Consider the following 16,965-nt stretch of genomic DNA (forward strand, 5'->3'; position numbering starts at 1 on the left):
TGCAAGTACGAGGTGGGATGATGTAAAAAGAGATAGACCACCACAGGATAGGACTTAATTCCTTCCAGGTGTTAATTTATACCTAAGCCTATGTGATTTCCTAGCACCTAGGATTTGGATTGGAAATTCTACTGTTCTCTTGAGTATTAGGACAAGATCTTAATTGATAAAAATTAGGATTCTTTACTGCATATTATAGAGGAGTGACCATTCATCTTATAGAAAGATTATTGTCTTATATGGGATTATATATTTTGGTTTTATAAAGATGTTAACAAACATGGTCTCAAAGTGTGAATGATGATGATGATTGAATTTTGAACTAGGAAATTTTCCCTAGGATAACCATTCCGACAAGATCAGTTTGGAATAACCATTCTGATGTGATCTCTCGGTTTGGAGCACATGCGTACTCCCCACCCAGGGTAACCAACTCTAGAAATACTTGGAATAGAGGTCGGGGCAATCACCTTCCTCCTTGGGTAACCCACCACAAGGTGGGACGAGGGTCTCTCATAGAAACAAGAGGATGACGGAGTTCGTGAGCGATTCTTTCCCACGATGGTTGTAAGCTCTAGACTATTTTGTGACTTGATGAGTCGAGGGATTGGAGATGGACGAAACTCGGGACACTGAGAGTTTGAAATTACAGTTGTTCTTATGATGAATTTCTTTCGTTGTGGAATGACTTGATTGGAAAATAATGAATCATGTTGGAACTTGCATCAGTGAAAACAATGGACTTAGTAACTTAGGTAAAAGTAACTACATCATGAAAAAAATATTTATTTCTTCATATACTATGTAGAAACCAATAAATTTATGAAACATCAAAGTATTAGCATATTATTGCAAGACAAAGTAAACATACGTTGAAAAGATGTTAAGAAAGTACCTCCTTATATAGATCTTGAGCTTAAATTTCAAAACTCTACATCTAATTGTTGTAAAACATAAGAGAATTTTCAATAAATTTATCATAACAATTACCTTATAATCTATTTTTTAATAATAAAGTATTTCCAACATAATTTTGAACATACTTACTTTTCTCTGTTTTTTTCTTATTGATTACAACTTGAAGCTTTGATTCAAGTATTGCAAGATCCTTGAAACGTAAAGACATGAGGTTTCTACCAATCAAAAAGCTGTACAAAGACAAGAATTTTTTAGAAGAAATGTATACAAATACATGTAGCCTATTTCATCATGTATATTAACTATCAAAACTATTGACATATAAACATAATGAGGAGATTAGTATTCATGCATTTAAAAAGTAGTATGCTAACCTACTTTACATCTTTTTCTACAAGCTAGACACAAATAACCAACTTCAACATTATAATCAAATAAAAACTATTAATTTGATTAGAACTATCTAGAATCATATAGTGACATCTTCAATATCTACTTATTGTATTAATGATAACAATCATAACATAAGAGATGTTTTAAGGTTTTGAAAGTCTTGAGGTTTTGATAGCTTTTTATTGAAAGGTTTCTTCCCTCGTTAAAAAAATGACAGGTTTTTAAAAAAATTATTTTATAATTCCATATCTATGTATATATTTAAATATAAATACATATATACAAACACACACAAACACACACACATACACACACACACACACACACACACACTCTCACATGCACACACATACATTTTATGTATCCATATGTGTGGTTGTGTGTGTGTGTGTGTGTGTGTATATATAAATATATTTGTATGTGTGTGTGTGTGTGTGTGTGTATGTATGTATGTAGACACACCTACACATATAGATACATACATACATACATACACACACACACACACACACATATATATATATACATACATACATCATACATACATACATACATATATATATATATATATATATATATATATATATATATTCATACATACATATATATATATAGATATATATATATATATATATATATATATATACACACATGTATACATACATACATGCATGCATATATACATATGTATATGTGTGCATATGTGTGTGTTATGAGATTGTTAGGAAACACTAAAAGGTAAGACTAGGAAAGATTATTTATATGTAAAAGATTGTATAGAAATAAGGTTCAGGGTATTTCAAATAGGAAATACCTAAGCAATGGTTAATAGGCATTAAAGTTAAAGTAAAAAAGGAAGTAGATGGTGCACAATGGAAGACCAAGGCACACAAAAGTAGGCGTCCCCTTCTAGGATAGTTGAAGAGGAATTGGACAAGAAAAAGGCAATGTCTAGCCAATGAAAGGTCAAGTGGCTGAAGTTGTAAGGTCATGCACCACTTAGGCCTATATAACTATGCATTTAGGGACTATTTGGGATATGGTTGGGTGGAGAATCAAAATAATAGACTTATAAGTCCTCAAGCTTATAATGCAAGGAGCATTACATTGGTATCAAAGCCAAGTTCTTTATCTTCTATGTTTCCATTAAGCTACTCATTGCTAACTCTAATCTCTACTCCTTAATCTCTTTTCTATTTATTTCCATAAGCTAATCTCTATGTTTCTTAAATCTTCTCCATACAAAATACCTCTTGCCTAATAAATTGGGCGTAGTTTGGAGTTCTACATGGAGACATTGGAGTACAAGACAACCTTGAAGGATCTTTGAACCAAATACCGACAAGGAGGAGTTAACAGAATGTTCCTTCACATCATTGGGGACATTTCATAATTACCCAACTAAGTAAGGTCATTGTGCTGCATTTTTTATCTTTTTAAGAAATTTTTAATTTTTCTTAGTGTTAGAGTAAATGGCTTCTCAAGGTGGGAAAAATGAAATTAGTGAGAAGGGAGAAATCCCAATCTCCTCTTTCCACATGGAAGAGGAGATTACAAAACCAAATGAAATAGATATGCATGATTTAGACCTTAATGATTATGAGGATATATAAATGAAGGAAATGAAAGGAAAAATCTCTAATATAGAAAATAAATGTGAGAAAATGATGGGTCTTCTTAGCTTCTTGATGGGAGGGGAAGAATTGGAAGTAAAAGAAATATCTAAAAATATTAGTAGAGAAGGGAAAAGACTCTAGAAAAGGGTTGAATGAAACCATAATTGAAGAGGGTCCCGAAATTAGAGGCCAGGGTATGGTATTCAAACATTTAAAGGCACCCACTTTAAGTGGACAAGAGAAGGAGAGAAATAAAGATGCGGCTATATTTTTCTACAAAAATGGTAAGATTTTCATCTTTCAAGAATTGTGCCTGATCATAACTGACCTATTAAAGGTAGTCTATCCTTACAACTATCCTTACAAGGCAAAGCTTATGGTGCATGAGTTTAGCGGAAGCTAGACAAGTTCTCAATTCTTGGGATTCATTCAAGGAATTATTCTTAAAGGAATATCTTCCTGAAAATGAAGAAGACCAAAATTGGGTTGTTCTATGGAACAAAATAATTTAAATCTCACTCAATATATAGCTTGCTATAGAGAAATTGTCTTAAAGCTTAAGGGAATAGATAATTTTTAAAAAGTAAGAGGCTTCATTAGAGGCCTAAAACGGGAGTACCAGAAGGAAGTTTGCTCCAAAGAGCCAAAAAACTTAGATAAGGCTATAAAATTTGTAAAACAAATTTCACGATACCTTGGGTAATGGTAATTGTAAAGAAAATGATAAAAAAAAGTATCATATAAACCTCATGAAGACAATTCTGGCTCTCAAAAAAGAAAGGGTTTTTCTTTAAAAAGGAAGAATCTCTAAAAAAGAAAAAAAATTAATCCTCAGTTTCTAAAAAAGAAAGATTTTTATAGAGCGGTTAAAGAAAAACTTTGTTTCTCATGTCTTCAGCCCAGCACAGGTGAGACATGATACGAGGAATTGTCCTAAGTCCCAAGGACGATAACTTACTAGGAATTATAATGATAAGCCTAAAGGAAATAGTGCACACTTGAATTATTTTCATTAGGGAAAACACTTTTGAGAAGCTATTTGCATAATACACTAACATTTGAGCATAAAGGAAATTTATTACATTGTAAGGAGAGAAAAATGTACCATCTCCTCCTTTGATATGTAATATTGAGTTCCAAAAGCTTCATCAAGATAATGAAATAGAACAAATGTTTTTGAAAGAAAGCAATATCTAGGTTATAGATTAGCCTAATTAACCTAATTAGAGAAATCTTGAGAGATTAGGACCAAGAACAATGGGAAGTAAGTGTAATGATAGTCCAAGACTGAAAAGGTTTAAAAAGGTTACAACATTCCTAGAGCACATACCTTTTATAGTCCCAAGGCCCATGTTCCCTAACCCCACATGTAAATGACCCTAATCCCATGTGCATAGGCCCATCCCATGTGCATCTTAAAAACAATTTGTTACAAATCATCCCATCCTAACACGATTTCTTTCTCGAAATCTAAGGGTGGCCATGCATGAAAATACACATACAAGTGGCTATATATGAAAAACTAAAAAAATACACGATCAAGGACATAGATCTCATGCCACCTGGGTCAAAAGGGTAGGTCATATCTCCCCTCACCTTTAACTGTGCAGCCACCTTGGTCAAATGTGAAGTAATGCCACCCCGTCTCATCAAAGGGTGATCTCAACGATGCTTGGATCAAATGGAAAGGTCAGTGGACTCCCGTTATGATGAGGCTAGATAAGCTCCTGCCTTGATCAAAGAGAAATCCAAGGCACTCTAAATCCAAGACAGTGGTCCTGTGATCTAGTGCAAATGAAGAGGCTAAGGAACCACCGTTGATGGGGCGAAGCTAGTCATGTACCCTCCAGGATAAAACAGATAGGTAAGGTACACATCAGAGATCCTCGATATATTGATGTTGTAGTAGCACCAGGGTCAAAGAAAAATCTCATAATCCTGTCCACATGACCACGGTGTGAATCCGAAACCTGAGGTATCCACCAAGTGGAATCAACACTCCAAGTAGGAATGTGGAATGTTCGTAACACAAAAGAACCATCGTGTATGCCATGACTAAGATGTGCTATAGTTGCATCAAAATGATGTGTCACATAGTGAGTAACCATGTGCCCAAAGTGACATAGCATGCACCCATAAGAAAATGTACCGGCCCCAAAGAACATAGGCTCATGTCAACACCCCATTCGGAGCCAAAAGAACATAGCTCAAAGTCATCGTTGTGTAGAATCAAGTGTGAACCAATGCTGTCATCCACTAAAGCGCCACTCGAACAATTGAAGACATGATCCACTATGTCGATGTGAGTAAAAGCATGATCCAAACCATGCACTACATCCTCAAGTGCAAGATCCTCTAAGTGTGCGTGATCCATCAAGATAGAAATATGATCAATAGGATCACTGTAGACCTCATCATCACTGGAGATGGATAGAGTGTCTACACATGAGAGGTAAGTAGAGTTACCATCCTCGAAATCTCCAAGATCACTAAGGTAACCCCTATAGGAATTATCTATACCAATACATGATACCCCTATATAATCTAGATCCCAAGAAGAATCTATCTCTAATCACAATGGATCTAAGTAGATATCTAGATCAAATGAAAATATCTCTAGATCCATATGCATAATCCTCTCTCCTACAAGGTCCCACCTCACCAAAATCATTGCTATGCTCATGTGCAATGCCTAACTGCCCAATAATATACACTAAAGCCAAGTGAATGCTGCCAGGTATGCTATGAGAGTTAAGAGTAGAGATAGAATCATAGATATCCTGGTGAATGGAAGATCTAAAATAATAGCCTAACTGATATAGCACTAGAAAGTCAGATCTATGCTCCTTATGCACTATCATATGCGCATCAACATGTGAAGTATCATCTAGCACTAGAAACTTATATTTATATTCCTCATGCACTATCATATGCTCATCAACATGTGAAGTATCATCATCCCGAATCTCAAAAATGCCAATGGATGCATCACTAAAATAAAAAGCCAATTCCCATGATAGTCTAATGCACACCACCATGAATCGGGGAATATATCTTCTTTGTGACTTTTATTTATGACTAGTCCAAGTACACTTGGGTGTATCCATTAAGAAAAGTTAGAATATTTTACATGCTTCAACAAACATTTTGTTTCTATGGCTGAAATTGTTTCTACATGTAAAGTTAAGACCCTTCGTATGGATAAAGGGAGGGGGGAGTATAGATCCAGGAGAGGGGAGTATATATCAAAGGATTTTCATATATATATATATATATATATATATATATATATATAATTGAAAGAGGCATAAAACATCAATTTGCAGTGCCTTCTACACCTTACCAAAATTGTGTGTGGTTGAGAGAGGAAGAAAAGATATCGCATGGAGATGGCATGAAACATCCATACATAGTGCCTTATACACCTTAGCAAAATGGTGTGGCTAGGAGGAAGAAAATATCTCTAATGTGGAGATGGCATATTGCATGCTTAAATGCTAAGATTTACCTCATGTTTTTTGATTGGAGGTAGTTATGTGTGTGCCGCTTATGTTCTAAATAGATGCCCCACCAAGGTCTTGTAGATAATTACCCATTATGAATCTTGGAATGGTTCCTTTGTAGTTACATGTTTTTATGGTTATTTTGCTTATGCTCTTGTGCCTGAGCAACAACGCACTAAGCTAGATGATAAGGTGGAAAAATTTGTTTGTGTGGTTATCTTTCTTATGCTCAAGTTTTCTAAGCAACAACACACTAAGCTCGATGATAAGGCGATAAAATATATTTTTGTGGGATACAACTCAGAAAAGCAAAGGGTAGAGACTTTACCATCCGACCACAAAGTAGAGAGGTTATCTTTGTTAAGAAATAAGTCAATCCGATGCTTTTATGTAAAAAAACTAGCAAAATGAGAAATCTTTGATACACTCCTATATTTGTACAATGCTAGAAATTGCATGCTCAAAAAGGTGCTCTAAATCAGCCAATACCAACTAAAATTTAGCTCAATTTTTGCACAAATTAGTTATATAGTCGTACAAGAGTATGCCAAAATGGCCTATGCAGACATTAGTGGGTGGACAACAAATTAGCTACTCCTTTACCAAGTAAAACACATGTAGGTTCTCATCATGTATCTTATTCTTTTGTGGATCAAGCTCTCATTTACCAACGTATGCATTGAAGAGGAACCTATTTCCTTTGAAGAAGCATAGTAAAATGATCATTGGATGTAGGATCGGGGGGTTCACCTAAAACAAAAATTAGTGTACCACGTGCGATCAAAGGAGGGGTATTTTAATTCAAATTTTTTTTTTAAAATTAACAGGATTATAGTAACAGGAGGGGTATTTTAATTCAACTTCAAAAAAAATCCGTTACTTCATAAGTAAAGAGAGGTGGTTTTATTGGGGGGAAAATTTTAGTTAAGGGGAACTTTTTTAAATGCCCCTTGAATGCACATGATACATATGATTTTTTAGAAGTGTACCCCCCGAGGATGTAGGCCATATAGGATGAGTATGACTCAATCCTCAAAAATTACACTTGGTATTTAGTAGATCTACCTTATCGTAAAAAGGCCATTGATACAAAGTGGGTTTATAAACTTAGGCATAAAGCTGATGGTAGCATTGTGATTGTTACAAGGTAAGGCTTGCAAAATTTTATGCTCAAGAGATGGGCATAGATTATGATGGGGACTTTGCACCCACATCCCGTATGATTTTAGTCATGTGTATCGCCGTATATTGGCAGCACATCATGGGACACCATTTGGATATCAAGACTGCCTTCTTGAATCATGATTTACATAAGGAGTTTTAGGTATCTCAGCCTCATGGTTTTTTTGAGAAGAGACACGAGTCTAAAGTATACAGGTTAAGAAAAGCTTTATTTAGCCTTAAACAAGATCCTAGAGAATGGTATGAGAAGATAAACACATACTTGGTTACAAATAGTTGTTATAATAGTCCAACTAAGAGTACTCCTCTATGTAAAGAGGAGTAAATATTATTTTGGTCATTGTTTTATACATTGATGGCATCCTACTCACAAGCCCTAATAAGGATAAGATTTCAACCTTTAAGGTTGAATTACATGGGTAATTTGAAATGAAAGATTTGGTATCATTACATTATTATTTGGGCATATGCGGTTTATGCAGTATGATGATGGTATTGTGATGTTGTAAACAAAGTATATACAAAGCCTGCTTACACAGTTTGATCTTAAAGATTGTAAGCTTGTTCCTACACCACTGGAGATAGGTGCTAAGCTTAGTCTCCAAGATGTAGGTGAACTATTGATACATCACTTTATGAGTAGGTTGTTGGGTGCTTCATCTATCTATGTAATACAAGTCTAGATATTAAGCTTGGGGTCTCCCAGTTGAGCAAGTTTATGCACACTCCTAGAAGTAAGCATTGGCAAACTACCAAGTGAGTATTTCACCTCTCAACCCTATAAGTATTTTGATTCTTATCCCCTTGGACTATTCTACGCTAAGGGGGGTAATATTTTAATGCATCATGCTTTTAGTGATTTTAATTGGGCTAAATGGTATGACAGAGAGGAGATAGAGAGTGTCCACTAGTGGATTTTGCTTTCATCTTGGTGATTCATGTATATCCTGGCTTAGCAAGAAGAAATAAATAGTGGCCACTTTGAGCTATGAATATGATTACATGGAAGCTTTTACAAATGAATGTGGAGTGTGTATAGCTAAGATGCCTTTTGGGTAAATCTTGTTGTTAGACAGAGTCCCCCACACCTCCATCTTCTTTGATAGCCAAAGTGCATTAGTTGTTGTGCTATGAGAAAACTAGTGTGCCATTCTTGCATAAAGCACATTAAGGTGCATTATCATTATATTAGGGAGAGGCTCATTGTAGGATAGATTAGACTAGCTTATATCTCTAAACACGATAATATGGTGGATATGTTGAAGAAGGCTCTCTCAAGCTGTCTCATGAGAGAAGTTGAAAGCTTTTTTGTAAAGATTTAGGCTTATTCGGATTTAACCACATGATTCTTGTACATGTTCACATCATCACTATAGGGGTATGTAGGCATTTATATGGTAGTGATGTGTGGACATAGGCTAATAATGGGCTGGGGTACTTTTTCCCTCTTTGGGAGGTCCTTTCCCCTGAGTTTAAGTATGACTCTTATGTGTGAAAGTGACCTTATCATGTCACTTCACTTGTACTTCACTCATTCTTATCAATCTATTTTGAGTGGTGTGATTCTATCTATCTCTCCTTGTTTCCTACATCTATGTGTGTGTTGCTACCTTATCTCCACTCCAGCACACATACATATATGTATGTATATATACATATACATATACAGATATATATATATATGTGTGTGTGTGTGTCTATGCATGTATGTACGTATGTATGTGTATGTGTGTGTATATATATATACCTTGGCCTCCACTCCAGCACACATACATATGTGTGTGTGTGTGTGTGTGTGTGTGTGTGTATACATATATATGTGGGTGTGTGTGTGTATACATATGTGTGTGTGTGTGTGTGTATATATATATATGTATATACATATATGTATATATATATATATACGCATATATACATCCATGTGTATATACATAAATATCCTCGTTTGGCCGTCATCCAGATTGTCCTGCTGTGTGACAACCTATTATGGTTTGAGCATTCTTGTTTTGTAACAACCTTGTAAGTGTTTCTTGGAAATGTGTAGTACCTGGATGAATGTAAGCAGCAAATGGGGGATTATTCAGATGTGTGGATTAGAGAATAAGGAACTAAGGGGATAGTTGAGTGAAGAGTTCATGAGTTGAGCTTTTGCCAATGTATGGCATTGTACTGTTGAGTTTTCAAGTTAATATTGAAGAGTGTCACATTGGTTGGTTTCTATCTTGGCTCTATTTCGCCAATGTATGGCATTGTACTGTTGATTGTTCAAGAAAATATTGAAGAGTTTCACATTGTTTGGTTTCTATCTTGTATCTATTTTTCTATGCATAGCTTGGTCTATTCTACATCCATTGTGTGTTAAGCACATTCCTATCTTGATGTGAACCCCTGTCCAGAATCTTGATAGACCTAGGAACTATCCTGCTCACTATTAACTTCCCAAGCTTAAGCAGATAGGTAGCTCAACATAGCATTGGCTTATCACATTGGGCACAGTTACATTAGTCACCGCTCTCCTGGAGCTGCCGACTAGGTGGTCCGAAACCACGTAAATGCCGAGTCTTGGATCTTGTTAGTGAATGGTATGCTAGGGAGGGAAGTAGAAAAGCAGAGGCATAGTTCTAAGGTTAGTCCTGCATAGCAAAGCAAGTCTAAATAGAAAAGCTAGTCAGGGTAGATCAACAAAGGAAGTGTCGGGTATGTTCATGAGGGAGTCATAGGAGTGTAATGGACAGTGCATGGATAATGAAGAAAGCTTAAATAGAGCAATGTGGTACCACTGCACACACACTCCGAAGCCCGTAGGGAGTGAAGGGCATTTACGTGGTCCGAAACCACGTAAATGCCGAGTCTTGGATCTTGTTAGTGAATGGTATGCTAGGGAGGAAAGTAGAAAAGCAGAGGCATAGCTCTAAGGTTAGTCCTGCACAGCAAGTCTAAATAGAAAAGCTAGTCAGGGTAGATCAACAAAGGAAGTGTCGGGTATGTTCATGAGGGAGCCATAGGAGTGTAATGGACAGTGCATGGATAATGAAGAAAGCTTAAATAGAGCAATGTGGTACCACTGCACACACACTCCAAAGCAGAGAGTGAAGGGCAATTGCATCATCCAAGAAGACTTTTGGAAGGGACTCTGTGTGCCAACAAGAATGATAGAATCAGGAACCTCTAAGGAACCAAGAGAGAGAGCACCAGGAGCTGGAGGTAAGAAGATCAAGAAGAAGAAGAACTGGCAGCTTTGGGAAGGATGTCTCTCAAATACCTGAAGCTCAAGTTAAAGAGTGAAGAGGATCCAGATGCTCATACCTTCGCCTTCGAGACCACATTCTTGGCCACTCAGGCTCCATTATGCTACAAAAGATAGAGTACTTTGCAACAACATTGCGTGGCAAAACCAACAGCTAGTACACACAATATGGACTGGAGCACTTCCAGACATTTGAAAAACTAAAGAAGGCCTTCCTACTAAAAAGATTTGAAAAACTAAAGAAGGCCTTCCTACTAAAAAGATTTAGGAGAGACAAGACCATCATAGAAGTAGTGGAGAAGCTGCAAAGGCTGACTTAAAAGAAGAGGCCAATAGAGGATTACATGGCAGAATTTTGAGCATTGCTAATGTGTTTGGATCATCCCAACAAACCTGCCCCAACCACACTAAGTCAGCGATTCATGAGAGGACTAAGGGAAAAAGCTCTAGTCTCGGCAGTGGCCTTATATGATTTGGAGACCCTCACCTTTGAACAAGTGGTGGGGCGGAAGCAACCAAAGCTCAGGAGATCTTGAAGCAGACAAGCAAAGACCCCAAGAAGAAAAAGAAGGAAAAAATAAAGGAGGAAGAAACTTTTCGAGTCTAATTCTAGAGAAGACACCTCAGAATTAGATTCCAGTCAGGAGTCGAATACCAAAGAGTGGAAGCCCCAGAAGAAGCAGGCAGTAGATGTTCAAAAAGAACTGAAGCCCGCCCTAGCCAAGCTTGTTGGAGGACACACAGGATTCAGAATGAGACCGTATGTCTAGTGCACAAAGTGTAACAACCAGGGTCATACAAAGGAAGAGTGCTGATGAAACTCATGTAGCAACCATGCGCTATTTGCGAAAAGAGCAACCACACAACTGACACATGTTTTTACAACACTCGAAATAGGAATCCGAGAGTGGTAGAAAGGTAGCAGCATCAGCCACAATAGGTCCTAGTTGTCAACCAAGTCGCAACCGGGCCTTAAAACAACAGAACATATGGAAGAGGAGGTGCAAAGAGGAGAGTTGGGTTGATATGCTTCTGCTACAGTGCCCGAGGGCATAGACAAAATGACTTCCCCATATTACAATGCCATCAGTAGGAACTGTAAGAGGCAAGGCTATATAGAGAGGCAAACCTAGCAAGAACTAATGCAGTAGTGAATATGGTAAAAGTGGACAAATGGGTAGGTAAAATAATAAGAAAATACACTAGTGGTGATGGCGATGACAAGATCCCAAGGACTTGTCAAGACGCTGACAGGCAAGAATTCCAAACTGGAATAGATGCAAAAGCTTGAATGGGTAGGGCAGCAGAGGGTCTAAGAGAAAATCAAGAAGTTAGTGTGTAGAGTACACAAGGGATGGTGCAGACAATGCAGGAAAATCTGGTTCCCAATTATAGCAAAAGCTGCTCTAGGACATAGTCCCAAGTAAAATAATGGCGCACATGCTCGCACCACAGGAAATGGAGAATCCAGCCAACAAAGTGTAGGAATGTGGAAATAATCCAAGACTGTGACACATTCATTCTAGAGGTGATCATAAAGATCAAAGAGAGGAGACAGTGTCAAGGTCATTCTGGATGGAGGATCAGGAGTAAATATAATATAAGACAGCCTAGCCAAAAAGCTAGGAATCATAGATATGTAGTCGGCTCTATCCAAAATTTAGATGGATGATTGGGGACGAGTCCGATCAGTTGGTTTCATCATGGGAGAACAAATTGATGTGGCAAGATGCATGTTCACTATCATGTTTATAGTCCTAAAGATGACTCAGATAGCGGATGCATATCCCATGCTGTTTTTGGGAAGACCGTGGCTCATAAGTGGAAGGATCAAGCACAACTAGGATATGGATAGGATTACAATCTGGAGGGGGAAAAAAAAGGTATGCATCTCGATCGTAGGGAAGGAAAAGTTGAATCTGGCCAACCGAGCGTTGCATGTAGAAGGCCTAAATTACTTGGAAGGGGTAGAAGACGAGGAAGAGAAGATCTTGAAAGAAAATCTAGATTCGTCACTCTTTGAGGTGGACATTGAGCAGATTGTACAGAGATACAATCCAAAAGTTGTGGTCGCTCATCCTGAAGTGCTTATGAATGAATAAAGTACAAAGAAAGACGAGGAAGGCACTAAGGATAGTATAGCAGAAATACAAGCTAAGTAGGAGAAGGCCGTGGTGGCTCTCAAGTATGAAGAAGACCAATTGAGGAGGTGGAACATCAGGGTCTAGGAAGATGAGCTTGAGAAAGTAAACATGGGAGATGATCAAGAGCCTAGAACAGACATATTTAGCACAAAACTAAATCAAGAAATCAGAGGAAGACTCTTGGAGCTGTTAAAATCTTACAAGGATGTGTTCGCATGGAACTACTTTGACATAAAATGAAATGATCCTAGCGTTTACTAGCACAAGATCAACCTAAAAGGGGATGCCATTCCTATCAGGTAGAGCAGGTATAGAATGATCCGTAACTACACCAAGAAGGTCAAAGAGGAGATTGATAAGCTGCTAAGAGTAGAATTCATCTATCTAGTGGACAAAGCAGAATGACTATCACCCATAGTCATTGTCCTAAAAAGCTTAAAGTCTGTATAGATTACTGCAACTGAATGCCTCCACCATATCAGATTCATTCCCTCTACCATTTATATATTCTCTAGTGGATGCGGTATCAAGACATGAAACATACTCATTTTTGGATGGGTTTAGTGGGTACAATCACGTGCAGATGGCTCCGGAGGATAAGGAAAAAATATCCTTTGTAACAAAATAGGGGGCTTTGCGTCCAATGTGATGACTTTTGAACTGAATATGCTCTAACCATGTTCTAGAGGATGGTTCAAGAAATATTCTACAAATATTTAACCACCTTCATGAGGGTCTTTCTAGATGATTTCAGTGTGTTTAAAAACAAAGAAGACCACATAAAGCACCTTATGATGTGTCTAGAGAAGTGCAAAATAGCCAGATTGAGCCTTAACTGGCACACTACTCAGCTTCTATCAACAGTTTGAAGGATTCCTTAAAAACCCTCCTCTATGGAGGCACCAAAACAATGATGGTTTTGGGAGACACTACCTTTATAGCTCCATCCAAAGCACACCACCATCAGAGGAAGCCAACACAAGCACCACAACTCAACACCACAATAGAAGGCACCAACAATCCCAGTTGATGATCCCTAACCCTCAGTTGATAGAACATAACACCTTAGCACCCTCCTAGCCTCCCAAATTAGTTAATCTACCTATTCAAGTTGTCCTCTAAGGTCAGCACTGATCTCACTAGTGCTTCTGATCTATCTTCTAACAACCCTTCCTAACTTCATCCAACACCTAGCTGACCAGAATCACCTTCAGCTGTGCCAAAGATGGACAAAATTTGCTTCCAAAGTCCTCTCTTTATTTCCTGTCAAAATTCTATCTTTCAATATACCAAGTTGTCCTATACGGCGGTCAGCTCACACCAAATCCCTATCTTAAAACCCTTCAGAACTATGTAATTTCCCTCAATTGACCTCTATCTATCTACTGACAAAAACGTCCTCCAAAACTGATCAAGACTAGTCATATTCTACCTGTCCTCTACTTCCAAATTAGATGGTCTCCCCAATCCAAAACTTACCCCCAAATGTCCTCTCTAATCCTCCAGCATCCCCACAAACAAGATAACCACACTCCTAAGGCCTCCCTAGAACCTCTGCCAACCTTCTTCCAACTACCTTTTAACAAGATTTAGACTGGTTCTGTCTTAGAATTCTGCCTCAGGTATCCCCCACTTGTCCCTAGTGAAAAACATGTCCTCCAAGATCCTCAAATTTCCTCTAATGTCATGTGACCCTAGAAACACAATCTCACGATCCTCCTAAAACCTTGGGTGACCCTTGCTGATTGTTTCCTAACTTTCTTTGACTGTCTCCTCTAAAAACTGTGTCAGTAACACAATTGAACACAAAACCTGCTCATATACATAACCCTTCACTAAAATAGAGGACTCCTCCAAATGTCCTCAGTTTTCTCTCAACCAATATAGAATAGATGACACCCCACCAACACTCCTTGGCCACAACTGATTCCTAACTGCCTCAGATATGACTTTATCCAACCAAACAACTAACTTGACTTAGATGATGTAGGAAATCTCTCCTCTATGTCAGCTAAGACTTCTAGAGGCTCAAATCACTTAAACCAAGTCAAGGCCTCTAACCCTAGCATTCCCTAACTGGCAACAAATGACTCATTGCTTACACCACGGAAACCCTATCAGACCACCAAGCTATATGACTTCTGAGCTTTGACAACCCTTCAAACAGTCATCTGTGTGATTGAGGGACACTTCCCCCCAACCCAAACAAGCCAAAGAAAGATCCTAACACCCAGCTGATATCTCTGGTGCCTAGCTGACACCTACTTGACACTGAACCCTCTCTTAACAAAGGTCATGTAAACAGAGACAGCACTGGATTCTGAAAAAAAGTCCTCCAATCATCAAACAGACATATAGAGACTCTTCTTCAACATGAACTTGATCCAAACAAACTCATACATCACAACCACTTGATCAACACAACATATGAAACCCAGCTTCTCTGTCTACTTCAAATTAAACACAAAACATGACTGTGTCTCAACAACCTTGAGACACGGGCATAATCACAATAAAGGGAAAAAACACAAAAAAACTCAAGGAACTTCGACAGGAAGATCTCGACGACACTGCCTCAAAGACACCTTCAAAACAAATAGCTACAGTCAAGGAGAAAACCAACAGGTTCAAGTAGATATGCTTCTAAGAATCCAAGGAATACTCCTCTTGGCCAATTCTCCATACTCCTACACTCCCTCTTATCTAAACCAACAGATTTCCCTCTGCTACGCTGCCTCTTCTAAAAAATCTTCACAAGAAAATAAACTACTCTGCAGAACCTCCCTCTCCACTACAATAAAACATTGGGGCATACCTTGCCTCTTCCCAAAACAAAGCTCACACACACCGGTCCCTAGTATAAAAGAGCTCTCGTCCCTTTTACTTGTGATCGCCTTTTTTCTATGTGTTGTGCCTATTGTGTATTTGGCCAACCACCATGCCTCCTCTTTTACATGCAACAATTCATAAGTTCACTTCGCACAACTATTCACAGCCATGCACCTAGAGTTCGTATCCATGCAACACCTCCTTTATTCTTATGTTTTCATAAGTACTCTACCATCCTTATTGTCTTCACGGGGCATGGGTAGGCACCTCCATTGAGCATATCCTTTAGTCCCAAAAAATCCTATCATCTTTTGCCAAACCCCCCATGGTTGAAGCATTTATGCTCAACCAGATGCTATGGACTCCATTATAAAATAAAATTCAAATCCCAACAAACCTCATCATCTTCTTCTATAGGCAAATCTTCATTCACTGTTTTTGGAAGCTTCTGAACTATTATGACTTTGCACCAATATGGCTTCAACCTGTAGCCATTAACTCTTTTGGCATGGAGCTCATCATCCAAATCAGCCAGGTGGTAGGTCCCATTCTCATAAATGTGCACCACTTTGAAAGGGCCTTCCCACACTTAATCTAGAACTTGGTCTGAAAAGTGTTGTCAAATCTGATATTGTATCTTAAAACTAGATCCCCCTTGTTAATGCCTTTTTCACCTTCTCATTAAAAAGATAAGCTCTTTTGTTGCTCAGTGTAACATGCAGCGGAAGTATTCATAATTGAGGATCATGTCACACAAATGCTCACACCATCTTTTGTATCCTGAGATTTGAGAGAGAGAGAGAGAGAGAGAGAGAGAGATGGAAACTGTACACCATATGGGGTCCCGAATTACCCAACTAAAGGGCCCCCTATCCCGTTATCGGAATAGTATTTGCTTTATTATCTTTGAAGAGATTGGCGGTGGACTGACGATAAGTCAACCGCAAGATCTCAAAAGATCAAGAGTCGGGCTAAGCTGGACACGGCTGTAGAAGCACCAATGATTTCCAATCGCGAGCCAATGCACTCTTCCCAATGGAATGAGGAAGGGCTACAAATTTGAGGCTAAGATAGGGGCTATTTGGGATTGTTCTAGGCTATGTATGAATGTTGTAAATGAATATGAATGTTGA

At 38.1% G+C, this 16,965-nt stretch overlaps 1 protein-coding gene across 11 annotated transcripts in view; it reads right to left on the reverse strand.

The window, feature by feature from the left end:
* The window catches only part of LOC147637821 (uncharacterized), a 125,156-nt gene that overhangs the window by 89,237 nt on the left and 18,954 nt on the right, over positions 1-16,965 (reverse strand). For 4 of the 11 annotated variants that reach the window (XM_086799656.1, XM_086799660.1, XM_086799658.1 and 1 more), the window contains exon 3: positions 1,048-1,148. The exons of 5 other annotated variants lie outside the window; for them this stretch is intronic. In XM_086799656.1, coding sequence (XP_086655782.1) covers positions 1,048-1,126 — 79 coding nt within the window. In that variant the 5' untranslated portion in view covers positions 1,127-1,148. Of the gene's footprint in view, positions 1-895; positions 938-1,047; positions 1,149-7,160; positions 7,181-16,965 lie in introns of those variants that run through there. 2 more of the 11 variants (XM_086799661.1, XM_086799669.1) reach the window with 2 other exon arrangements.

This window comes from Cibotium barometz, chromosome 6, assembly GCF_041138505.1.
Source record: "Cibotium barometz isolate CiBa-2024 chromosome 6, ASM4113850v1, whole genome shotgun sequence".
Lineage (NCBI taxonomy): Eukaryota > Viridiplantae > Streptophyta > Polypodiopsida > Cyatheales > Cibotiaceae > Cibotium > Cibotium barometz.